At 44.1% G+C, this 26,875-nt stretch overlaps 1 protein-coding gene across 7 annotated transcripts in view; it reads left to right on the top strand.

The window, feature by feature from the left end:
• Positions 1 to 26,875, top strand: part of Lin54 (lin-54 DREAM MuvB core complex component) — a 64,570-nt gene that overhangs the window by 24,213 nt on the left and 13,482 nt on the right. For all 7 annotated transcript variants that reach the window (XM_063249338.1, XM_063249334.1, XM_003469422.5 and 4 more), the window contains 2 exons: positions 4,627 to 4,769; positions 25,674 to 25,890. In XM_063249338.1, coding sequence (XP_063105408.1) covers positions 4,627 to 4,769; positions 25,674 to 25,890 — 360 coding nt within the window. The remainder of the gene's footprint in view (positions 1 to 4,626; positions 4,770 to 25,673; positions 25,891 to 26,875) is intronic.

The following is a 26,875-nucleotide window of genomic DNA, read 5'->3' as shown; positions in this document are numbered from 1 at the left end:
GTTTAGCTCAGCAGTACAAGCACCTGCCAGGGAAGGGCCAGGTCATGATTTCGATCCCTGGTACAAAGAAAAAGATAAACCTTTGTATGTCGGTGACTTTTCTCCTACCCAAGCACTAACCAGACCCAACCCTGCTTAACTTCGGAGAACATGTAAGTGGCTTTTCTAAAATGCAGATCTGATCTTGTCATGCCTTGCTTAACATTTTATTGGCCTCCATCCATCAGGATTAAGCCCAGTGCCAGTGCATGCTTAGCATCAAAGGCATTTGTGATCTCGTGTGTACCTTTTTCACATCACCTTCCGTCAGCTCCGGGCCTTCTGAGTGGGTTTATTTTAAGAACTCACAAAATGATGACATTCGCTTAAGATGTAGGAGCTTGGCAGTTTCTTATACTTGCCATGTTTTTCCTGTGGTTAACTCATCTATTTTATCTTTAGAATTAGAAAGTTTGGCTCCTAGGTTTAGTCAAATACTTGTTTTTAACCATTTCCTATGCATTCCCGTAAAACTTGATTTTATCTGTCAAATACTTTAATTACTTACTAATTTCACACTGGCTTTTGACTTGTTCATTAACTTGCATTGTATTTTAAATACATAGCTTTCCTACCTGTCTCCCATACTCCACTTACAATTTTCTTTTCCTTTCCTTTCCTTCTTTTCTTTTGGCTTTTTGAGACAGGATTTTGCTATTGCTATGTGGTTCAGGCCATCCTTAAATTTATGATGCTTCTTCCTCAGCCTCCCACATGTGGAGATTATAGGCATGCACCACCCTGCCTGTCTGGCTTTATGATTTTTCTTTCTTTTTTGGTTTTATAGCAAAGTCTCACTATGTAGTTCAAGCTAGTCTTGAACTCATGTCAATCCTCTTGCCCCAGCCTCTGGAGTGCTGGGATTATTACGGGTGTCCACCACCATGCCCAGCAAAGAATCACTAAGTCAGCCATCATCAGAGACTACCTGAATTTTGGTTTTTTGTTTGTTTTATGGTGCTAGGCATTGAACCCAGGACCTTTTCATGATAAGCAGGTACTCCACCATGAGCTTCACTCCCAGCCCCATGGTTTTTCTTGGTGATAGTTGTTAGTTTGCTGTCTAGTTTCACTTTTCAAATTACCTAATTTATAAAAACCCTACATTTAAGTATATACAAAACAGTGGCATTAAGTATATTCACATTGTTATGCAGCCAATACCTTGTCCACCCTCAGAATTTTGCTCATCTTGCAAAGCTTGTTATAATTAAATGATGATTCCTAATACTCTCTGCCCCTAGCCCCTGGCAACCACCGTTCTACTTCCTAACTCTATTCTGTATACCCCATTCAAGTGAAATTATATAATACTTGTTTTGTGTTTACTTACCATCATGTCCATGAAGTCTGCATGGTATATAGCAGGTTGTCAGTATTTCCTTCCTTTTAAGCAGAATAATAATTATACATTTTGTGTGTATACATTATATTGATAATAGTTCTTTGTTTTATGTTTTACATACTTTCTAATGTGGTTCAGCAACTTTATATTGTTGAATGAATGTATCAGGTATGGTAAGAGCTATTGGAAGACTTGGGTTTTATTCATGGCTCTTGTGTTGATTTTCTCTGATTTTGAGCCTATAGATTACTTGTTCATCTTCTTAAAATATACGTTCCACTCACCTCTTACAGAATTTGTTGTTGCTCAGATATCCTGACTTCCACCAGAGGTTTTTGAGTGTGTTGCTTTGGATTCTAGAAGGCTCAGTGTAAAATGTATCTGCCTTGTAAATTGATTTCAAGGTGAAATAATGTGATTTGCATATTGTGTGAATCTTTGTACAAAGTCAAGGATTTGGAGGTTAGGTTAGATCATCAGAAATGCTCTTTGGAGAAAAACCAAGCAATCTTCAGAAAAAGAATACCTTGAGTTTTAAAGGCTCTTGGGAAAATTGATGAAATCTTCAAATATTTTGGCAGAAATGACCTTCAACATAATCACCTTATGCCCATCAAATAGAATTTGTCATTGTGCTGCCAGAGAGATTTTCAGGAGGCACGTCTCTGCTCCCTAAATTAACAATTGCTTTGCTTTGCTCATTCTAAAAGTGCATTTTTAAAAAAAAAAATACCAACCAAAAGAAGTGAAATTTTTACTTTAAATTTTCTATTAATGATGAAGTATTTGTCCCTGTTTTAAGTAAGTTTACATTAAATGACCTTTTCCTGGTATTAATTATACTCAGGAGCTGAAGATTTTCTATAAGAATATCTTTTGAAAGGTATATAATACCTGAAAAGTATGAAATTATAGTGATAACTATAAACAGCATTTTAAAAAGCTATTTGGAACAATAGTTTCTTTCTGTCTTTCTTTCTTTTTTTTTTTTTGAGATAGGCTCTCACTATACAGTTCAGGCTGGCCTTCAGCTCACTTAATAGACCAAATAATCCTGCCTCAGGCTCTGAGTGCTAGGATTACAGGCATGCGCAACCACGCCTGGTTTGGACAGTAGTTTAACAATGTTGTTAGGGTTGTATCTCAGTTATTAGCTTTGGAAACTAGAAGAGACAAACATGTTACTTTGAGCAGCCCCAACACTTTAGGGTCACTTTCTGAAAACGTGTACTGAGGATTCATGTAGTTTGCATGGAATTGTCTTCATTTAGTTGTGATGTGATTCAGGTTAAAAAGAAACTCAGCAGAACATTAGATTGAGATCCACTGATGAACATGTCAGTTAATTTTGCATTACAATTTGAAAATTATGTTTAAAATATTTTTAAAATTCATAAATAAGTAGTGACTTTCATTAGCTTTAAAAGTATGTATGCTTCAGCTTTTTTATAAGAAAAAAAGAGCTCAGAAGTTGCCAAGTACTGGATCTCTGGGGTTTTATTGTTTTGCTTTTTTGCTTTTGGGGATAATTAAAAAATTTTTTTTTCATTTTTATTGGAGGGGCTGGGGATTTAGCTCAGCGGCATAAGCACCTGCCTTGCAAGCAGGCAGTTGTGAGTTCGATCGCCGGTACCGATAAAAAGGAAAAAGACAAAAAAAACAAAAAAATTTTTATTGGTACATTTTAGACAGACACAATTATAACATTCATCATAGCATTCTCTCTTTGTCTAAAGAGAAACCCCTCTTTCCTTTATTCCTTCTCTGTGCTTCCTTTCTCCTGCATTTCTAGCCATACCTGTAAGGCTGGAGGATCTTTAGGGAGAATGTAGTTGTTTGCCTCTACTTAGATACCTCTCTCCCTCTTTTGCTAGTGTGTTTGATTACCTAACATCTGCTACAATTGAAACTCACTTCTGTTGAGACAGTCATTTTAATTGTAAATTTACAGTTCCTAGTGCTTGATATTTTTCTGTTTCTATAGGTTTGATGTGATACAAATCAGTTCTAATTCTGCAACCTGGTCAGACAGGTCAGGCAACTCTTTGTTTTTCTGACAAAATAAATATTCTCCAAATCTTCAATGCGTTAAAAGGCCCAAAGTTTTTATTCTTTTATTCCTACTTCATGATTATCTACATGTCCTTTTGGGTTCAAAGCCAGCTTCATCTCAAGCCTGCAGGCCGACAAAGGAGCCACCATCTCAGAAGTGGCAGAGAAAAAAAGGGATTTGGGACATCTCGCACAGGCAAGAAGGGTTATGTGAACATTTACTCAAAGCTCATTTACCAGAAGTAGTCATGTGACTCTAACTTAGTCACAGCATTGGAGAAGGATCAGCCAGGATGCGCCAGTATAGCTTTCCCCGTGCCCAGAATGGAGGAGAACCACATACTTGGTGAATGGCAATAATGACTGATCACACAGTCTTTCTGGAATTTAGAGCTTTGTTAGTCTTTGTGTTCCTTTCTTGGCTAGGATAAAAATTACTGCCCTTTCTCCTTATCACAGTGTGAGTTCCAAAGCTCTAAGCCATGTAGACACACTGTGGGTTTCCGGTGTTACTCTTAGGGTTAGAGACGCTGTCCAGGAGGGACACTGCATATAGTCTGGCCAGCACAGCTAGCACAAGTACTCCCTCCCCCACACCTGAAATCAGACACCGTTCAGCCTGACAGCAATCCAAGTTTGTCCACCCAGTAACGTTTTTATGAGTGTGGGTTGGAGTTGTGCAGTCATAATTTAAGTCCAGCCAGAAAACTGCTAGAGTACAGAGGCTGAAGTCTTAAGACGTGGTTTCATGCTGTCCTGACTTTCAGGAGCTGCATCACAGAGGACTGGCACGTTGCTTCGTTGTCCCCTACTTGTTCTCTGATGGCAACAGTTTTTTTCTTTCTTTTTTTTTTTTTATCGGTACCAGGGATCGAACTCACGACTGCCTGCTTGCAAGGCAGGTACTTATGCCGCTGAGCTAAATCCCCAGCCCTGATGGCAACAGTTTGACAACATGAGCACTCTTTGTGTAAAGTCTGTGTAAACTGATAATCCTAGAGTGTTACTAAGAAGCATGGTTTTGTTTTTCTTCCTCAGTTTACCACAGTTTACGGCGGTCTCAGCTAAATAGTTCCCACGTTCATGTGTATGAAGTAGTGAACGTGTGCTGAAGTCCTATAGGTGTAGACTCATCACACAGGTTACTGATACTAGACACAGTCAACTGATGTGCTGCCTCTGGTTTGCAGGTCGAGTTCTTTCTCAGTCCACCCCTGGAACGCCGTCAAAGACCATAACAATAGCTGAAAGTGGAGTTATTGGATCGGCTTTAAACTCTACAGCACAGACACCAAATAAAATCGCCATCTCACCTTTGAAATCCCCAAATAAGGTAAAAAAAGAAAAATCAGTTGCATGTGTCAAACATTTGGTTGATGCTTTTTCTTGTTACTAGTTATTTCAGATAACTCGGTTTTCTTCTGTTTCCAAGCAAGTAGTAACCGCTAGTGAATACTAAATTAATTTAGTAATTAAGGACTTTTGACAGATAAAGAACTTTAAACATGGCGACCTAGTAATTGTTTTGCATGTTAAGATGGTTTCCTTGGCCTGTATGTGTGTGGCGTCAGTAAACATTTTTTGGGTGGTATTTAGCAGAATTGTCCTTAGAGTGAGGCACATAAATAATGACTATATAAATATAAAACATTAAAGCAACTTTTAAATGGAAATTTGTGTTTGTGCTAGATAATAAGACCCAGAATACTAGAAATTGCTGTTAGGTACTGGTGACCATATAATCAGTGTTTTGGAAGCTTAAGTGAGTTTTGTTCAAAGTATTCAAAAGCTTTTCATAGTTTGTTTTCATCTTAAAATGGCAAAGTATTATTTTACTGTCAGGTTAAGTAAGTACCCTCTGACTTTCCTGAAATACACAGATGTCATTGTACTAGCATGTGAAAAGTTTTAAGGTGTATTTTAAATCATATGATGCAGTTGGAAAGCCAAACATGATTATCCTGAAAGGTGCCAGCCCTGTGACCCTTGAAACACACTGCCCTTTGTACTTGCTTTCTTCCTTGATTTACAGCTGCTCATAAATAGAGTAGACTCAATTTGCCTTACCTGTTTTAAAGGTCCAGTTGCTAGTTTCTATTTTAATGAGACTTAAATGCATGAATGTGATGTGTTTTACAGCTTAGTAAGGTGAGTATTTCCCTGCATAGTAGCACAGAGAGTTGTGTTTGTGTTTTCCTGAAATGGTATGAATTCTGCCAATACTGAGGACTTGCCATGCATAGTGACAAGCATTGGAGAGAGAGTGTGAATAAAACCAGGCTTCAGTTTCAGGGAGATCAAGAAGGGACTTAGACTGAAATGTTAAACATCACCCCACAGATGATGGCAGCCACAGGTGGACTGATGAGCTCTACATCTGACAAAGAGGCTGTTCTGGAAAGATCTTAACCTCATCTGTGGTGGGACCTAACTGAATGAGATGCAGAGGGAGCACTTGAGTCAGGTGTGTCCAGGGAGGCCCTTGGAGCAAGTCCCATTGTCTGAGATGCATGAGCACCCAGTGTGTTAGGGCTACACAGGAGCGGGGGCTGGTTATCTCATCTCGAAGGGAGTCTGACTTCTGTTGATCACAGACACTTCATGTGGCTTCCTATTGCTTCTAGGACTGTGATTCTGCTCTTATCTGTCTTGCAATCACCAGAGGAGCTGTAATAAATGCTGAGGTCTAGTTTTCATCCCCAAGATCCTGTTTCAGTCTTTCTGGATCTTGGCCTGAGGGCAAGGTTTTAAAAAGCTCCCTAGGTAGTCAAGATTGAGAGCCACTGCTGTAAGCAGGATACTTAGTTTTTACTGCACTGTGAAAGATTTTGTGGCACATGGGGGAGAACATTTAGATTAACTCTCTACCTTGAGTCCATGTTGGAAATATCTGGGGCCTCTGGGAAAAAAACTAATGGTTGGCCTCTCCCGACCCCACTGAAATCAGTCTCCACGCTGGACCTAGGTGTTTAATATTTTAAATTTATAATGCAGGGCAAGATACAGATCACTGATTTGGATATGAGACTGTTGCAGGCTTTGCCAGATTAGTGAGGACAGGGTAGGGAGGAAGAGATGTGTGAGGGAGGTTTGAAACCTAAAGGGACCTCAGAGTCTTAGGGAGAGAGTCTAAGGTGACAGTGACTGTTTCTAACTGGAGTGACAGGACCTGTGGTGGCGCTGCATCAGCCTGACAGTGGGCAGTCCCACACGTAATGCCACACTGATGGAGAGCAGCTTTGGTTTTCTCCCACCCTTGGCGCTAGCCACACCACATTGGATCTTGCTTGCTTGTTCTTGGCAGGAGTTCATTTTTAACATAAGGGCATGCCTTGCTTTGGTGACTCAGCTTCCCAGGTACAGCAAATCTAGCTCAAAGCTTACGTCCAGTTTCAAGCAGCCCTTTGCTTAGTCCAGGCCCCAAACAGCTTAGGGTCTGCAGCGGAGAAGTGCGGGACTTCTTTGTTGCTCTTCCACTCCTGTTCTGCTTTTGGGCCAGTAGGAAGGAAGAGTAGAAGAGGAAGGACAGAGCTGCACTCTGCTGTGTCTGTACGGCCTGCACCCCGTATGGGCCGTCTGTAGTGCACACACAGGACAGCTTCGTGTCCTGGGGGCCGGGGGCGCATACCCTGGCCTCTGCAGTCTCACAGAGCTGTTAATGCCTGAAGTCTGCCCTGTGTGGCTGTGCAGTGTGCTTTACTTGAGAGGGTATGTGTTTTGGCTGGGTCCTGCCCACACGCCTTGCACTCCCAACAGCACCTGTGCCAGAGGAACCCGGAGAACCTGTGCAGATGGGCAGCTTGCCTGACTGCTGTGTGCTGTCCTTTCCTGCCACTATAACAGCACCACCGTCTTCTTTCTGCAGCTTTTTCCAGGCCGGGACAGTGTCTGTGCTCACGTCTACCATGGACTGTGAAGCGGTGTGTGTCAGGTACTGCTGAGAACTCTCACTGCCTTCAGTTCTGGTGGCTGGACCTAGGCAGGTGTTCTTGAGAGTTTCCTTTCCTCTCAGTGACTCAGGTGTCACCCAGTGATTTGCTTGTCACTTTTCCCTTAGAGTTGTCACCTGGCAGGAGAAGCCCTAGGTTTGTTTTCCCTGTAGTGTGGAGCCCTACTGCCCTGGTCTTCTCTACCTTTCCAAATGCCATTCTGACTCCTAATACCAGACTGTAGGTAATAGGGAGGCCATCTTTAGTAAGTCGGCCATGGGTGTTGTGCTCTTTTTAGATTGTGGGGGAAGTTATTTGTAGTTCTCAGCTTCAGGGCTCTACTTCAGCCAAATTTGAGATAATAGAAAAATTCCCATGCTTACCTGTAGGTGACAGAGGAGGACTGTAGAAGGAATTACTAGCCTGAGCCAAAGCTGTCCAGCTGTTGGACATGTTTGTTGTTGAAGTCTCCTGATGATCTAGAGGAGGAGCTCCTTGGAAGTGCTAAGTGGGGTTCCGGGTGGGCGCACCAGGGAGCCTCAGGCTGTGGAGAGCAGGAGAAAGAGCCGTGCTGCAGGCAAACAGCGGGTGCTAGCAGGGGAGAAGGTCAGGCAGAAGAGAGGAAGCCGTAGGAGAGGGAGTGGGGAAGCCAGCAATGTAAGGCCAGAGTGTTTCAGGAAGGCGCTGGGTCAGATGTCCTAGAAGATCACTTAGGGAAGCCTGAGTCTGCTTGCGCCTACCAAGAGGCACGGAGAGGAACCCCAGCATTCGCCCCTTCTGCTCACACCACTCTCTGCGTGCCGCCATTGCCTTCAGCCTGAAGACCTCTCCAGATTGGTCCTGTGGCTGTTGGTGCCACCAGAGGCACAGGCTCCCAGATCGTCAGGGCACTCGGTGTCCATGCTCCCTGTCCACCTGTCTCCGCTTGAGCACCTTGCACTGTCTCCCCCATGCAGCTCGTAAGCAGCGTCCCACCCCATACTTGGCCTGTCCACTGATTGTTCCTTCGGCACCGGATTGAGCGAATGCCTCGCTGTCCCCAGGGACCCGTCACCCGTGGCAGACTTGGCACAGACTACTCATCACTGCGCACCAGGGGAGCCGGATAGAGGCAGCTGGTGCTCTCACTCTGCACAGGTCTGGCGTGCTCAGGCTCTTCTGGCCTTCGGATCTGACATTCGAAGGTTCACAGTTCCATGCTTTCTTAGTTTACCTGTGTCGGGACAGCTTTCTTTTGTTATATTTATTTTCTAGAATAATCTTAAACTTTTATAAGTATGTATTAGATATGCAGATAATCATTAAAGTAGTGAAAATGGAGTTCTGTTTGGTTTAGTTTCTTCTAGCCTAGGGCCGGGGGTTTAGCTCAGCAGTATAAGCACCTGCCTGGAAAGCACAAGGCCCTGAGTTCAATCCTCGTACTCCCCAAAAAAGTTTCTTCTAGCCTTATTTTTAACAATGTTATCTTGTACATATGTCCAGATCTTTGTGTATGAGTGTGTGAGGCAGGGGTGTTAGTGATCTTCCTGACTCAGCCTCCCAGAGTACTGGGATTTTAGGCAACTGCCACTATATTCTGGCCTTTAATGTAACTTTTTATCTGTTTATTTGTTTGTTTTTATTTTGTTCTGTGTGTGTGCATTTGTTTGGGATAGGGTTTCGTACGTAGCATGGGCTGGCCTTGAACTTGCTTATGTAGCCCAGGCTGGCCTCAAACTCATGATGAGTCTCTTGCCTCTGCCTCCCAAGTGCTGTGATCACAGGCATACACCACCATGACCAGTTTTTCCTCTGTAATCTTGTTATTTCCTTTTAGCATTATTTTATTCATAATATATTTGTTTATTTCAGAAATACAGTGTAGCTTAAAAGATGCGCAGAAGTTGATCTATCTAATTCATAACATTAATGTAACAGGGAAGCCAGGTGCAGTGACACATGCTTGTAATCCACAACACTGATAGGAGGGCAACCTGGGCAACATAGCAAACCCTGTGTCAGAAAAGAAAGGTTTTGGTAAGGATGTACTCTGGGTTCAATCACCAGTACCAGGAAAAGAGTCCCTGGGCCACCGATTTGTAGTGTTACTGTAGATATGGTTGATATGGTTTAACTGGATTTAGCTCTTTGTCTGCTCTTCCATGACTTTGTTCTGCCTCGCTGCTGGCTCTTGCTGGCTGCTGCAAGTCCGATGTACACGTTTTTTAGTGGCCTTTTTTTTTTTCTTTCTTTCTTTTTATCGGTACCGGGGATCGAACTCACAACCGCCTGCTTGCAAGGCAGGTACTTAGGCCGCTGAGCTAAATCCCCAGCCCCCCGATGTACACTTTTGATGAGTCACAGTCTGCTTTCCAGTTGATATCACTTCTAGGTGAAGATGATTCCAACACATGCTTCTAATTTTCCCTCTCACCCTTTGTACATTTAAGCACTAATTTTAATTGTTACAAAATCTAAATTTCATTTTGCTACTTTTACTTTAAACAGAGTCACTATTTGGGGGGAGTAGCAATGAGGATTGATCCCAGGGCCTTTGCACTGACACCCCCAGCCCTTTTTCGCATTTGTAGACAGGGTCTTACTAAGTTGCCCAGGCCAGGCTTGGACTTCCTGTCCTTTTCTCTCAGCACCCATGCTTGGCTGTTTTTTTTTTTTTTCTTTCTTTCTTTCTTTTTTTTTAACCAGGAATCGAACTCAGGACCTTGTGTTTGCCAGGCAGGTGCTGTGCTGCCAAGCCATGTCCCCACCTACCTGGCTTCAAGTGTCTTTCCTTGTTCCCCAGGCTGGCCTTGAATATCTGCCTTGTTTCCTGGTGGCGATCCCTTTGCCTCAGTCTCCTGACTAGCTGCTTACTTTAAGGCTGTGGGAAATAAGAAAAATAACTTCTTTATTTACTTTTAATCACATCCTAAACACTTCGTTCTTTGTGCAGGTCTGAATTACAGTCCAGTATCTAACTCATCTCAAAAGAAATTTCTCAACTATCTCCAACAGTAGACTGCCGATCGATTCGTTCAACCTTTCGTGCTTTCCCTCTGTTGTAGAAAGACGACTTTACTGGGCAGAGAAATCCTGGTCTGAGGGCTGTGGCTGCGGCTCCCTGGTGAGAGCTTGCTCAACATGTGGGTTCCATCCCAGCAGTGCAGAAATTAGAGATAGAAATAAAACTTGAACTGGTGATAGCTTTCTTCCCAGTACCCTAAGATGTCAGTCAGTTGCCACTGGATTACATGGTTTCTAGCAAGAAATATTTTGCAAACCCTTAGTTTGGATTATTATTTCTCTAGTTCCCTGAGATGCAGTGACAATTGTTTGAGGCATTTCTCATTTCTTAGATATTGATTGCTGGAATCTTATACCACTTTCACTGTGTACCACAGCGTTGGGTATGTTTGCTACATTTGTTTCAAGAAATTTTAAATTTTTCTTTCTTTCTTTTCTTTTTTTTGGTACCAGGATTGAACTCATGACCTTGCACTCGCCAGGCAGGCGTTTGTGCTGCTGAACTAAACCCCCAGATCTAAACATTCTTGATTTCTTTCCTGGTGCATTGTTTGTGACCGGAGCCGCGGGAGACAGGAGACCAAACAGAGCAGGATCAGCTCTCAAACTTTATTGCGTACAGCGAACCGGACCTGACAAGGTCCGCCACCCTCGGTGTTGATTCCTCTTCCGCCGTTGGGGGCAGGAACAACCTCTTATAAGGGGAAGCAGTATCCAATCACAGAGAAGTGCGCCTAACAAGCTGATAGGCTAGCGTCATGGGTAACTGGGCAGATATGACAATTTGGCGGGCTTGTTCAGGCCGGGAAGAACCCGGAAGCAGGAAATGGGCGCCATCATAGGCGGCTTCCCACATCTCCCCCTTTTTTATTTATTAAAATAGGATGGTCTGTGGGTCCCTCCAAGGTGTCTATGACCTTGTTGCTGTTAGACACCTAGGAGTGGGCCTACCTTGTAGGCCGAGGCATGAGAGAATGTAGAGGTCTATACCCTGCTGTGCATCACCCTGTTTTGTGCATATCCTTGCGCCAGGACCATGCTCAAGGTGAGTGGTTCATTTTTTCGCAGGGCCAGGCTTTTGTGAACCGAACCTGGATGCATATAGACATTCATTCCTGCCTTCCCCCCAACCTTTGGGGCGGATGGCACTGCAGTACCCTTGGTCTCGCATCTCAATGCCAATAATTTGACTCCAGAAGGGACCCCTGGCCTTATAGGCCATGTATATCTGAGTGGAGCCTGTCTTAGGTTGACCGGGAGGGCTTTTCCCGTCTTACCCGTCATTGGCTTGCCCACTCAGCTCTTACAGCTGATGTTCTGCAATGTGAAGGAGATATGCGGCGGCCTGCTGGCCTGATGGGCCACCTGCTGCCATTTGCATGGCTGCCATAGCTGTGATCTTAACCTGCTGCTGAGTTTGTATGAGGCGATCTAACAAGCATTTAATAACCACAAGCCCCACTAGGAAGGCCATGGCAATTAGCATAAACCCTGGGTGAGGCGGGCGAGGCCGCCGAAAAAGGTGCCAATGTGGGCGGGTGGTGCCAAGGACCCCAAAGATATTGTGGTGGTTCTGTGGAATCTGAGCATATCACAGGGGTGATTAATAGGAACCCACAGAATAGAAAAAGCTCCAAACCAGACATTTTAGTTTGTAGACGGTCTCGGGCGCTGAGCGTCGGTCCCAGAAGGGTCGAGTTGACTTGTGTCCGCGGGCTTATCTTCCTGTGCTTTATCAGGAACTGGTGGGGAGTTTACTGCTCGTGTCAATCTTTCCGGGACCCACAGCGGTTCGCAGCCTGGTTCCTGTGGGAAGACACAAACCGCACCTCGGGTCCAGCTAATCACTGGATCCGGGCCCATCCATTGTCCTGTAAGGACATCTTTCCATCTCACCAGCCCTTTGTCGGCCGGGGACGGGTTATTGTGCTCCATGGCAGGGGAATGATTATTATGATTAAGGTTTAAAAAATTTATGGTAAAGAGTGCCAATGATATTCTTCCTTTGGGCGTTAGGCCGTGGCCACCCAATTCACGGCACAGGCGTGTCCACTCTTCTAAGGACCTATTTTTGTTAGTTCTTAGGACATCACGGCACTCCTTAGTGCACTGTTCAAAAATCAATTGTTTTATGAGAGGGTGAGCCGCCTCAGCATCTGGAAAAATCCTGTTAGCGGCCTCAAGCATGCGGGCCACAAAGTCTGAAAATGGCTCTCCCTGCCCTTGTATAATTTTTGTAAGGTGACCCGTATGTTCTCCCTTTCCAGCCAGCCGTCTCCAGGCCTGGAGGCCACAGCGGCTAATTTGTTCATAAACCTGGCGAGGGTATTGAGTTTGATCTTCCTCAAAGGCTCCTTGCCCTAATAGCATATCCCTGTTCCACTCTCTCTGGTTATTTTCCCTGTTGGCTGCCGCCTGCTGTACACAGAATTCCTCATTCCAGGACTTCCAATCTAAATATTGTCCGGGGGAGAGGCAGGCGCGTGCCAGCTGGGTCCAATCTCCAGGAGTTAAAAGCAGACCTGCCAATGCCTCTAAAAGCGCCATGGTAAATGGCGCATTGGGCCCATAAGCTGAAACTGCGTCCTTGATAGCTTTAAGTTGTTTAATTTCTAAGGGCTCATAATATCCTCCTCCTCCCCTGCCTCCTACTTGTACCGGGAATGCATGGAGACCGGAACACTCAAAGGGAAGCCGCGACCATACCCTCTGGTGGAAGGAACGTCCTCCTCCCTCCCCAGATGGGGGCGCAGAAGGCAACCCAGGAAGTAGCTCTCCCTCTAACCAGGGCGGTGCCATAGGTTGTGGTGGCAGCCCAGGGAGCAACTCCTCTTCCGGCCACGGCGGTGCAGTGGGGCCTGGCGCCCTGAAAGGGGCGATCGTGGGTCGCGAACTTGCCAAAGGGCGGAAGGGCTTAAGCTCCTCCCGTAAGGCGGAGTAGCTCGGGCAGGGTGGTGTTTGGTTCCCCTTTTTATCTTCCCGAGCCCTAAGTTCCTCTTTTAACGGTGTAGGAGGGTCATGCTTAGCAAAGACGACCTCCTCTTCTGAGCCTTCCGAATCCGAATCAGAATTAGAGCCCTGAGGGTCCTCCGGAGACCCACAATCGGCAGTGGCTCCGGGCTCCTCTGAGCATTCCGATCGAGCTCTATCAAAAGCCTGTCGGGCTGTATTAGCGAAGCGAAAGCAAAACAGATGCAAAGGGAAAAGAAAAGAAAAAAAAAACCCAGCGTCCACTCATGTGGCGCTCAAAATCTGTTAGGTGCGTCCACCCAACCCAGGTGACCCAGTACTCACCTGTCCCGGGAACCGCTGTATCTCACGTAGCTGATCAGGGTGAAGAGAAGAGGCGCTCGCGGCCTTCCGTTGTTATTGGGCCAGGTCCTCCGTCGTACCGCAGGCGACAGCAATCGCACCTCCCGGCCGAAGAGGCACGTCGCTGAGTCTTTTATTCCCCGTACGGGGGCCACCAGATGACCGGAGCCGCGGGAGACAGGAGACCAAACTCGAGCAGGATCAGCTCTCAAACTTTATTGCGTACAGCGAACCGGACCTGACAAGGTCCGCCACCCTCGGTGTTGATTCCTCTTCCGCCGTTGGGGGCAGGAACAACCTCTTATAAGGGGAAGCAGTATCCAATCACAGAGAAGTGCGCCTAACAAGCTGATAGGCTAGCGTCATGGGTAACTGGGCAGATATGACAATTTGGCGGGCTTGTTCAGGCCGGGAAGAACCCGGAAGCAGGAAATGGGCGCCATCATAGGCGGCTTCCCACAGTTTGTTCAAGTGCAAGTTTAATTTTTATGTATTTGTACCGTTTCCCAGGTTTTTCTTATTACCGACTTTTAGTTTTATTGCATAGGGGCTAACAAAGATGCTAGCTATGATTTCAGTTTTTCTTGCCTGAATTTTTTTTTCTCTTTGAAATAACAAGGCTTCGGAGTTCAGTTTTTTGTTTGTTCGTTTGGTTTTGTGATACCGGGGATCGAACTCAAAACCTCGCGCTTGCCAGGCAGGCGCTTATGCTGCTGAGCTAAATCACTGGCCTTTGGATTTCAGTTTTAAAACCTGATGGAGACATGTGTCCTGGTCGCGATATCTTTATCTTGGCACATGTCCCTCAAGCTGACGAGGAGGACATGGGTCTAGCAGTTGTTGGTCAATGCACTTTAGATCCCTGTGAGGCCCACTTGGTCTGGGGTGCAGTTTAATTCAGCTGGTTCTTTGTTAACTTTCTGTCCATCTATTGCTGAAAGTGGGGAGTTAAAAGTTCTCTACTATTACTGCAGTAATGGAATTGAGCTCTCCTTTAGGTCTATTGATATTTGCCTTATTTATTTGGTGCATGATATTCCGTGCCTTTGTTTTTATTTTTTTGAGACAGAGTCTCACTATATAGTTCAGGCCAGCTTTTAGTTCACTGTGTAGACCAGGCTGGTCTCTAAACACATGGCAGTCTTCCTGCCTCAGCCTCCAGAGTATAGGAATTATAGGTGTGTGCCACCATGCTAACTTTATGCCTATATTTTTAGAATTGCTATTTCCGGGGCTGGGGCTTTAGCTTAGAGGCAGTGAGTTCGATCCCTGGTACCGATAAAAAGGAAAAAGACAAAAAAAAAAAAAAAAAAAAAAAGAATTGCTATTCCCTCCTGTTAAATCAACCCTTTTTTCATTATGTAATCACCTTCCTTGTCTCTTTTTAAGTTAAAGTCTATTATGTGACAGGAGTATGGCTATTTTGGTTTTTTTTTTTTTTTTTTTTTTTTTTGCTAGTGTGGAATATCTTACTCTGTTCCTTTACTTTCACTCTGTGAACCTTTAAAGTTGAAGTCAGTGTCTTGCCTTATTGAAGTTGGATCTTGCCTTTTAATCTGCGTAGTCCCTCTTTAACTGCAGAATTTTATCTGTTTAAAGGTTGTTACTGGTAGGCAAGGCTTTGTACAGCAATTTTGCAGTTTGTCTCTGGTTTTATTCTAGTCCTCTCCTGACCTCACACCAGTCTCCTTGGTGGTTAAGTGGGTAATGGCAGTGGTATATGTTGTTTTCCTTATTTTTCATTTATCTATTAGAGATTTTTGCTTTGTGATCACCCTGTGGCTTATTTTTTTTAGCACAGTGAGCTACAATATGATCATAGAGATAAGAAAAGAAATGAGTGGAAATACACTAATTAAAAAAAGCTATATACTTTTACTCTATTCCTCCCTCTGAGTTTTTGATTTTTTACATCCATCTTGCCTATCTAGATGAAATATGTAGACCTTAAAGGTACATTGGGTAAATTCAGATAAAATGCATGTATCTGTGTAATCCAAATCTCTATTAAGATAAAGAAATTTCTTATTACCCAGGTAATTAAGAGTTCAACCATGTACAGCAAGCATGTACTAATAAAAAAAATTCCAAAAAAAAAATGTTTTGCCAGGTGTGGTGGCACATGTCTGTAACCCTACATGGCAAGACCCTGTCTCAACGACAGCAGCTAGGCATGGTGCACGCCTGTACTCTCAGCACTCGGAGGGAGAGGCAGGAGAGTTACTTCAAGTTCAGGGCCTTCTGGACTTCATAGTGAATTCAAGGCCAGCCTGAGACTTTGTCTCAAAAACACCACCAACAGTTTTTCCTCATCAGTTTCTGAATGTGTCACTATAAATAGGGCATCTATTATGTAACAGTTTGGTGAAAAAAATTATATATACTCCTTAGCAAGTGGAGAGATGAATGTTTCTGCAGGTTATTAGAAATTTATTTGCTTGTACTTCAAATATGTTGATGAGTTCTCGGATACCAAAAAATAATCTTTAACCAAGCATGTTGGTACATGCCTGTGGTTCCAGCTATTTGGGAGACTGAGACAGGAGGACTGCTTGAAGCCAGGAGTTTGAGGCAAACCTGGGCATCACCTCTTTAATAACACCAAAAAAAAATCCTATAGTAACAAATAATGTGATTTTTTTAGTATGAAACCAGAAGAGCTTCAGTGTATCGTAATAAGTCTTCTGCCAAAATATGCTTATCTGTGAGAATAGTACCTGTGTTTATAAAAAATGGGAATACATTTGTTCCTGAGCTCACTTTCTCTCACAGTATTAATACAGTATACATTATGGATGGAAGAAGTAATGTTTTAACATGAGTTCCATTCACTTATAAAAGATGTATTCCAATCTTTTCATTTTGTAAAAATCACAATTTGTAACATTTATTTCACTTTGGTTAACTGTATTATTAATAAAGATCAAATTATTTAACTTAGAACAGTATTGAAGTTTTTAATTTATATGCATCTTTTTATTTTAGAGTAGTATAAAAAAATAATTTCAAGTACAGAATGTTACAAAAATTTTTGAGACAAATTCAAATACAAGTTTACAGAGGGAAAAGAAAAATAAATTTCTGAGAGTTAAACAGTGATTTGTGTTTTTAAAAATACAAGAGGTAATATGCTCAGCTACAGTATGGACATAATGTCAGCAGTTCTTCAGTGCTGGGGGTCTGACCCAAGTCCTCACACTGCTAGGCGAGCTCGGTGCCCTTGAGCTGCATCCTCTGCCTCAGCATCTTATTACAGCAGACAGGCAACCAGGTTGATGTGGTTTTATTGAATACACTTTACAAAGTGCTGTAGCACTTTTATTTTGAAATCCTACTATTCAAATGGGCCAGAAGTGACAATGACAATAGGCTGAAAATTAAAATCAGCTGAGTGGAGCTCCCAGTGCACCAAATGGTTAGCTCCATTTCAGTGAGTTGGAAAGGGAGGAATGGGAGAGGAAATTGCATTTGTGGGAGGCTTTTATGAGTAGCCCTGGAAATTTGCACACACCATACCCATCTCCTTGCCTAGCTCAAACTCAGTTGTGTGACGTTACTGCAAGGGAGGCTAGGCTTTCTAACTTGGCTGTGTCTGGGAAGCAGAGAGAATGTGGATTTGGGTTAGCAACTAGCAGTCTCCATGAGGCAAAATCGTCCCTACATATGCACAAAAGTCCCACATTTACACAGGTAGTCAGTATCAGGCAGGTGCAGGGATTCGGACAATGAAGGAAGCTCCCTGTTAGACAGGTATGCTCTTCTGTCCTGCACTTAATGGTGGCTGCCAAGTGTGTCTCAGGTCTGTCTCAGTCTGTGGGACAATGGATGAGGCAAATGCAAGAAACAGAGTGATTAGGAAGTGCATGATATAGACTAGTGTGATGGAAGCACAAAGCAGAGAGGACAGGGGTGCTGTTGCTCTGTTCACCAATCTTGTGCATTGAGGCAGTGCCTGCCATGCAGGAGAAGTGAAGCGTGAAGGTAGACATACAGAGTGTGTGTGGGAGGAGGAAGCGCCAGAGACTCAGATCATTGCTCGGCATAAAGCTTTCAAAGTAAGAAAAGATACGCTGGCTGCCTGAGATCTGGAGAGGGAAGGCCCAGTTGGTGTGGTTGGAGAAGATATCCTTGAGCTCAGGCTGCATAGGTGTACTGTAGAGCAAGTGCCCACAGCGAGCCTTAGGAAGGGACAGGAAGACAGCGACTGTGATTGGGATCAGTGATGCTTTGAAAGGAACAGAGAAAATAAACAGGGCCACATTATGGATTGTTTTCAAAACAAAGCAAATTTAGGCTTTTGTCATTAGAAATATGAAAGCGAAGCTTGCAAAACCTTAGCCATGCAGGATCTGGCAGGTGATTTCAGGGTATGTGGAGACCAGAGTGCAGGCTGACTTGGAGTGTGTTCTGCACAGATCCAGGCAGCAGGAGGCCGAGCAATGACACCCCGTGAGCTCCAGGGCAGATCAGACTTAGGAATGGTAGCAGAAGTTGACTGGCTTTTCTGGGAAGCCCTCGTAGGATGAAGCAGTTCTAATAATAAATAGAATGTGAAGGGAAAGGGATTTGTCTTCCTGATAAACTGCCGCATCCTGGAAGAGCCCTCAGGGTTGGGCTGAGCTGCCAACAAGCCAAAGGCTCACCTGGCTGCCGCTGGAAAGGTGATTTATACACCACCTTGCATGCTGCTGTCACCCACCAGCATAAGGGACGATTCGTGTTTCATCACTTACGGAACTGGTGTTTTTTTGTGCCTTTACATAGGATGCTGACCTGAGGGGTCTTGCTGCCAAATTTAAGAGAAATAGTACTATCACAGGCACTTAAAAGTTTGTAAGGAATTAGTTACACCATGTACCTTTTATCCAATTTTAGACTCATCACCTTACCCTATTTTTATCTTCCTTATCTGCTGATATTAAGTTAATATTTTATCTGCATACTTATGTGTGAAAGGTAGGAAACCTCTTAAAAGAATCCTTGCAATCCTTTAATGCCGTCAGCAACCTACTGCCCACACTTCTTGATCATTGTATTTATTTTTACAGTCTGAATTGGAACCCAGGTCTGTGTCTGTTTTTTAAGTTTATAGGTGATTGCCATTTCGCTTAGTTTCTTCATCTTTTTTTCCTGCCCTTATTTTTCTCTCCAGACACAGGCAAGCTGTTTGTATTCTGTAGTTTCTGATAGTCTAGACTTGGTGTTTGCGTCTCTGATGCCTCTGCATTGTGCTGCTCGGCTTGGAAAGACCCTGCGATGCACACAGTGCCGTAGCTCAGACCCCGCAGGGTTTGCAGGTGTTTTCTCCCAGTTTGTGGCTTGTCTTTCCATTCTCCAAAGCACTTTTTTCTCTACCGAGCAGAAGTTTAATTTTCATGAAGTTTGCCTTACCAATTGTTTTCATGGATTGTGCTTTTGGTAATGCACCTAAAAAGTCTTCACTGCGCTACAGGTTACCTAAAATTTCTGCTGTACTGTTACCTTTTAGGTTTCATCATTTTGCCGGGCGTTATCGGGTCTGTGATTCCTGTGTGTGCAGTGTGAGGCTGTGGGGAAAGCTGTCTTGTGTGTGGGCGTTCATTGTGCCTGCTCAGCTGTCTGAAAAGACGGCTCTTGCATCTGCTCCTGCCTCCCCTTAGCCAAAGATCAGTGCACCTGTAGGCTGCATGGGCCGCTTCTGTGCTCTGCTCATTTACCATTTTTAGTCTTCACCAGTATGACTGGTTAAAGGATCTCACACAGATTCGAATTCTTATCCTTGTGTCTTCCAAACATCTGCAGACTCTGATTCCTGTTGTGTAGCCTTTTTCTTGTGAACACAAGAAAGCCCATCATATAACAAATCACTCCTTTGTTATTGTTCTGGTCACAAACATTTTTCCCAGTTAGCTTTGTCTTCATATTTTTTTCTTGCAAGAATTTACACTTGACATTAGTAAGCATCAGCAGGCCCTTCGTGTAAGAATTTTGGGTCTGAGCTGTGCTTATTAGGCAAGTCTGTCTTACTCCACTATTTAAAACTAATCCCTGTACTTTAAAAATCATTATTTGGTTTTGTTACCTGTTTTTTAATGTAGTATCCTCTCATTAAAAGTGGAGTTCAAGGGCCCAGTGTGGTGGGCCACATGAGGTTACCCTTATCACTCACTGTCATACATAACTGAATAAAAAAGAAGTTGAGTTCATAGTTATGGAAACAGAACAGATGAGTGTTTTTCTCCCATTTTATAATATTTTACTAGTCAATAAGTCAGTCATGTGTGTCCCGTTTGGCATCTTAAGAGCATACTCATTATTAGTATCTTAATTACTTTTTGTCACTGAGACACAGCACCCAACACCTGCAACTCTAAGGAAGTTTACTTAGGCTCAGGTTTGTAGGGTTTTTAGTCCTCTCCAAACTCAGCTGGCTCTGCACAGGGCGACGTGGAGAAGGACCTGGTAGAGGAGACGCTGCTGGAGGTGCAGTGGCAGGAACAGAGAGATCCAGGGAAGAGGCGGGAAATCACCCCTCCAGGCCAGGCCTAGATCCTCCTCAATGAGGCTTCCTCTGGTGGCGCTGCAAGCTGTGAATTCCTCAGTGGACTCCTCATACCTCATAACCCAGGCTTCTCCAGCTCAGGAGTGGGTAAAGCTGTGGGGACCTCTAGATATAAACCATGACAATTAGGAGGGCTTACCTTTTCTTAGCTGCTCAGGTATCGCTTTGAGCTTGAAAGCTCATAAAGGTGCATATTCGTAGGTTTGATGACCAAAAGTTTGAGAATTAGGATGATACATGTAACTATGGTGATTAGTTCATAAAAGTCATCACAAAATTTGAAAAGTATATGCTGTGTGACCTTACAAATTCAGTGTTTTTGGGTAATGGTTGAGCTGTATCAACGTCTATCTGTCTATTTATGTATCTATCTGTATTTCCCCAAATTTACCAAGTAAAAAGAATCACTGTTTGTAAAATAAAACCAGAATGTTTCACTTTTTCTTTTCTTTTCAGTAAATCTGCAGGTAACTAAGGATATGTGATAGGGTATTTCCCAAGTAGAAAATAAAAATCAAAGAAGTTGTTTTAAATACATAATTGTGATACTAATCTGAAAGTAGAAATGGTTTAGGAAATAATACAGATTAAGACAAATCCTTCAAGAGTCTGCAGGGTATTTGTTTGTTTGTCTTTGAGACAGGGTCTCACTGTGCAGTTCAGGCTAGCTTGGGCTCACTTTGTAGCTCAGTCTGGTTTTGAACTCAAAGTGATCCTCCTGCCTCAACCTCCCAAGTGCTGGGATTACAGGTGTAAGCCACCACGCCCAGCTCTGAGTCTGCAGTTTTAAGAGCTTGTTTAGTGTAGCTGTTTTGAATTTCAGTCAGGCTACCTCTGTCCTCCTGTTAGAACAGCAGTGAGAGGGGGCTGCTGCAAGGTGCTTTCTGAGTGACATGGGGCGTGTTCAGGGATGCGCTCGCGCAGTCCTCAGGCCTCTGATTCAGGAAAGGGAACGATCTGCCACAGCTCATCCCAGCGGTGACGGGCGATTGAGTGTGTCAGTCTTTGGCAGTTTTAAACTGTCAACCTCTGTGAGCTGCTGAGCGCTCTGAGTGCTGACGGTGCATCTCCACAGTGGCTGCTGGCGAGGGCCGAGGTGCACGAGATCGGCAGATCGTGCCAGGGAGGCTCTGCAGGTCGCTGGTATTGACCAAGTAATGTGCAGGTGACAAGGTCACTTGGAGCAGGACACCAGCTTGCACACAGCCAGGTGGGCTCTGAACGCAGTGTTCTGCAGTGTAGGCTATACCAAGCTTGCTATAACAAGCCTCGGGCTCCTGGTTTGGGGAACGTTCAGTGGGTGTAAAGTGTGACTGTGTGGGGAAGGGTGTGGGAGACTAAACTCTTAAAAATTACACCCACACCTCTGTTCAGTATATCTCTCAGAAAAGAATGGCATTCTTTATGACAGATGTGGGATTTGGGTTCCTTACACTGTCCTTGAGGACTGGATTATGCAGTCGTTTACTCAGTTTAAAGGGGATGGAAAAAGAACTAAGGTGTGGTATATACCTGCACCAACTTCCCACCAGGAGTGTAGTCATTATATACTGAGAACATGCGCCAGTAAAAAAACTGAATAAAAGCTAGTGTTCATCAGGCCCGGACAGCAGGACAGTGTAGTTTTGATTTAGGGAATGGGTGTTGGAGTTGGATCTGCTTCAGATCGAGGTCGGGCTCCTTGCCAGCTGTGTGGCCTTGGAGAAGTCACTTCCTCCATCTGAGATTCAGTCTCCCTAGCTAAAATGGTCATATCACTGGGGATACAAACAGTGGTGAGCTTCGCAGTACAGGACATACAACTTACACAGTAATACCTCCGTTTACGAATGCTTCTGGGGACAAACAATTTGTTCACAAACCAAAGTGTTCAGCAAAATTTTCCTTCCATTTGCAAATTCCATAACAGGTGACAAACATAACCACAGGCATCTTCCCCCAAATTGTAAAACAAATGAAGTTCAAAAACTGATATACCATGTAACTTACATTTTATACAGTTTAGCTCATTCCATCTTCCCAGTAGTCCCTAGAAAAGCATTGTTTCCTCGTTTTCTGAAGTTCGTTCACCTGAGGCCGTAAGCTAGGGAATGATGAACTAGACAGTCTAGATTTTCTGCTGTGCTGTGTTGCATGGTGTTGTGTTTGAGACAAGGCCTCATTATGTAGTCAGATGGCCTTAAACTCATTGTGTAGCCCAAGCTGACCTTGGATTTGTGATCTTCCTGCCTCGACCCGAGTGCCAGGATTATAGTGTGCACCACCATTCCTGGCAAGTCTTTTTTTTTTTTTAAAAGATCCAATTATATACAGTGTGCAGAAGTTCTTTAAGTGTAGGAGGCAAAAAGTTGAATGTAAAGAAATAGAAAAGGGAACACTGGTGGTCACAAGTTGAAAAGGGACCAAAGGACAAGAGCTGATCACACTCACAGACCAGAAGGGTCAGCACTGTGATAGTATGGACCTGCCCAGAGCAGTCTGCAGACTCAGCACCATCCCCATCAGTGTCTCAATGGCAGCCTCCACAGGAATACAGAAAACAATCCTGCAATTCAAGTGAAGTCTCAAAAGAACCAGGGATCATACTTACTGACTTAAAATTAGTGTAAAATGATTTCAGAGCTATAATAGTCTACACAGTGTGGGAGTGGCATAAAAACAGGCTCAGAAACCAGTGGAACAAAATAAAAATCCCAAAGGTAAACCTAGTCGTGTGGTCAAAAGCTCAGAGAATACACAGCGGGGAAGGGCAGTCTGTGGAAACAATGCTTGGGGACAAGGTGACCACTTGGAAAAGGATGAGTCTGGACCCTTGTCAGACCACAAACACAAAACCACCCCAAACTGGACAAAGGTCTGGTGGAAGAGTGGAAGCCCTGGAATTCCCAGCAGTTGATGGAGAGAAGCTCTGGATATTGGCCTTGGCCATGGTTGTGTTGTGTTTTGCATTTTGTTTTATTTTTTGTTTTTGGGCAGGGAGGGAGATAGCACACCAAAAGTGAACATTGTAAAAGCAAAAATAAGGAAATGGGACTGTACCATACTAAGATGCTCTCCACAGCGAAGGAAATGACAAAATGAGATGGGCAGCCATGGACTGGGGGGAAATCTTTGCAAACTGGGTAGCCAGTAAGAGGTTGGTATCCAAAATTTGCAAAAAAAAAGAAAGCCAACGAAACAAACAAAACACTCAACAACTCATGAGAGCAAAATGAGCAAAGGGCTTGAATAAACTTTTCTCCAAAGAAGATATAAAAACAGGAGGTAGATGAGAAGTGCTCACAGGAATCCTTAGGCAGTGTGAGTCCGGCCCACACCTGGTAGGATGGCTGTGGAGGAAACCTTGAAGGATCGGTGTCACATGGCCTGTTAGGAGAATGGAGCCCCACAGTGTTGATGGGAACACAGAATGGATCGTGCAAGGGGAGGCTGGAGATTCCTAAAGTCTTCAAACGTCAGCGGGTGTGTTGATGTGTGCCGTGGACGCAGAGGCTGAGCCTGCAGGTTGGAGACTAGCCCAGGCCCCAGGGCAGCTCCCTGCCTCAAGAGAAGAAAGGCGCTGCCTCGGTGTGAGTCCCAACTCTGTTGTGGACATAAACCCAACGGGAATGAAGTCACCACCTCCTAGGTCAGGCAGCCCACATCACTGCGGGTCGCTCACAGCACTAACAGTGGGCACACAATCCATGAATCCCAGTCTTGCAGTCTCTCTCAAATGCACACGTACACAGTGGAATGTTATTTGGGCCTAAAAAAGGACTTGCCATTTGCCACAGGATGAATGAACCTGGAGGCGTTATGTTAAGTGAAATATGTGAGCAGGAGGAGGTTATTGCATGGCATCAGTTAATGGAATCTGATGGGAAGAGTACAGTACAGACAGAGCAAAGCTACATTTCCCAGATGGCCAGGCACCACAGTGGTAGCAGAGGAAATGAGGAAGAGGAGCTAGTCCAGGGGCCCTAGAGCAACACACGTGAGAACTGTAGTTGATGCAGTTGAACTGTGTTTAGGATTCCTGCTGTATTAACTACTTCTAGTTGTTCTTGCACAAAAACAGAAAAGGGTTATGCGTGAGGGGTTGGGCAGTTTCCTGCCTGCTTGTAACCCTTTGACACGTGTGTGCTTCGTGGCGGATGCTCCTTAAGTACACACACCTTAGGAGGAGACTCACTGGGCTCCACTGCATCACACGTGGTTACCAGGTTCACGCTGTTTAATCTGCGTGTGCTGTGTGACGCCTGAGTGTTACTGTCACAGGCAGATCCATTACTGTGGGAAGCCTCGTTCTCTGCGTAGTGCCGTCTCCTGTTCTGAGTTGAGATGACTGTGTGTTCGTCAGCCCTGCGGGCTGCTGGGGTTTTCAACGGCTTCCATGTCTGCGTTTTAGTCTTTGTGCTTTCTGTTTTCATTTCATTCACTGACTACTGCAGGCGTTGTTAGTTCGAATGCACGAATAATGCCAACATAATCTTGGACTGAAATGCCTTGGGCTGGTTGTCAAAGGATGTTCCCCCTCTTGTTTTTTCCTGGGCTCTTATGGAGGCATTGAAATATTTACGGGTGATTTTATTAGTTACTTTTCTCACAGTGAATACAGGAAAGAGCCTCCATCATACGGCCATCGCTTGCCACCGTGCAGCCTCTCTGTAGAATGAGTGGAAGCATGGCCTTCAGAGAACAGCTCATGCAGCCAGTGAGAGCACCTTCCGCTGTGGGTGTAGTGTGCCGCCGTGAGCCAGGGACCTCCAGGGAGCTCATTTCTCCTGCTCTACCTCCAATGCTTCATTCAGCTTTGGGCGAAGTCTTACTGCTTTCCGTCACACTGAAGAAAAGGGTTAAAATTAATTAAAAGGCTAAGATCTGATTCACCTAACTGCTAATTTTCCCTAGATGACCAGTATTGAATTTGCATCCTGCCCATGTTAAATGGGTCCTTGTTGATCTGGAAGGGTGGGTACTGCAGACCTTTCAGAACTGACTGGGCCTGGTAAAGATGTTTGCCAAGCTTTTTGGAAAGGTATCTTCTTCTTTGGAACATGTGAATATAAACTATTATAGTTACTTTGGGAGAGATATCTATATCTTCTTTTCTCTTTGGAATATGGGATTTAATTGTGGGAATTTAAAAATAATTTTTTCTTAAAAATTTTACCTAACAGTGCAAAAATTGTGTAAGTTCTTATAAATTAAGTAGTCATTTCTCTGTAGCAAGCCCTGTGACCTGAACAAAGAAGTTAACTACTAGCAGTGGGAGGTAGAATTCGTAAGTTTAGATTTTGCCCTGATATTCATTATCATTCTCTTTCATTTCTGTTTGAAAAGCTTGTTTCTTCCCGCAGTTTTTCGTGTAGTCCAAGAGCATTCTTTACTACTTGGGCAACTGTCTTAAAGTTCAATGAGCAGGAAAGTTGCATTACTGCTAACAGTGTCGTATCATGTTGCTTAACAGGCAGTGAAATCAGCTGTGCAGACTATCACTGTCGGGGGAGTGAGCACGTCTCAGTTTAAGACGATTATTCCTCTGGCCACCTCACCCAACGTCCAGCAGATCCAAGTGCCTGGCAGCAAGTTCCACTATGTCCGCCTTGTCACCGCCACCACTGCCAGCAGCTCTACCCCGCCCACCAGTCAGAACCCCAGCACCAACACCCAGCCATTGCAGCAAGGTGAGGCCCTACCACCCACCATCCAGAGGTCGCAGTGAGTGCTTCCAGGGTTGAGGTAGAGCATCAGTTCCTTTCTTGCTGAAATTCTGATTAAGCGCTGATCTTAGCTGGAGGTTGGAACCCCCACTGTTGAAGAAGACAGCAAGACAGACCAGAGTGACAGATGGCTAGCATTTCCTTCTACGGGGGTCCGAAGCTAGAGGTGTGCTATAACACTGGATAGTCATGGTCACTGGGCTTGGAGTTACTTATTTTAATTAATAAGACAATTTTAAATCATAATAAAAGTTATTTTGTTTTGAAACTACCTTGCTCCTTGGTACAATCTGGGTCAGTTGAAATGACAAATAGGCAGAGTACAAATCAGTAAGAATTTAATATTGCTCTTCTCTGTTTTTGCATAGTACTTATTTTGAATCTGTGGCTGCTAAGAAAAAGTGACTAAAATGTTTCACTCAACTGTAGTTTTCCTAGAAGGTACCCTTCTTTGCGGTTCTTCTATTTTTCCTGTTTAATCCTTCCTACCACCTGTAGTAAACACAGACACATACATAACCTTTCTTCTATTTATCTACTTTGTAAAAAACCAAATGGCATGAAAGAGTTGGTATAGAGCTTGAGTTTTTCTGTGGAAGACTGCTTTATATTCCAGCAAGTCAAAATGTGTTTGAGGCCAGGTGTGGTGGCACACACCTATAATCCCAGGATCGATGCAAGTTTGGGGCCATCCTGGGCTGCATAGTGAGTTCAAAGCCAATCAGAGCTATATAGCAAGACCTATGGTTTTTTGTTTGTTTGTTTTTGTTTTTCAAAAACAAAAGTTGATGGCTGGTTATTAAAGTAAACATCGGTGCAGGGGTGTAGCTATGTGGGAGGGCACAGGCTGTTGGTTACTTTTCATCTAATTAAGACATCAGAGTTTGGGTGCTGATAACAACTCATCCACCTCTGAGGAAATGGAGTAAACAGCATTTTCATATGTATT

This window comes from Cavia porcellus, unplaced genomic scaffold (genome assembly GCF_034190915.1).
Source record: "Cavia porcellus strain 051 isolate PalLab524CR breed Dunkin Hartley unplaced genomic scaffold, mCavPor4.1 scaffold_5, whole genome shotgun sequence".
Classification (NCBI taxonomy): Eukaryota; Metazoa; Chordata; class Mammalia; order Rodentia; family Caviidae; genus Cavia; species Cavia porcellus.
Note: the sequence above shows the minus strand (reverse complement) of the source record. Positions and strands in the feature narration are given on the sequence as shown.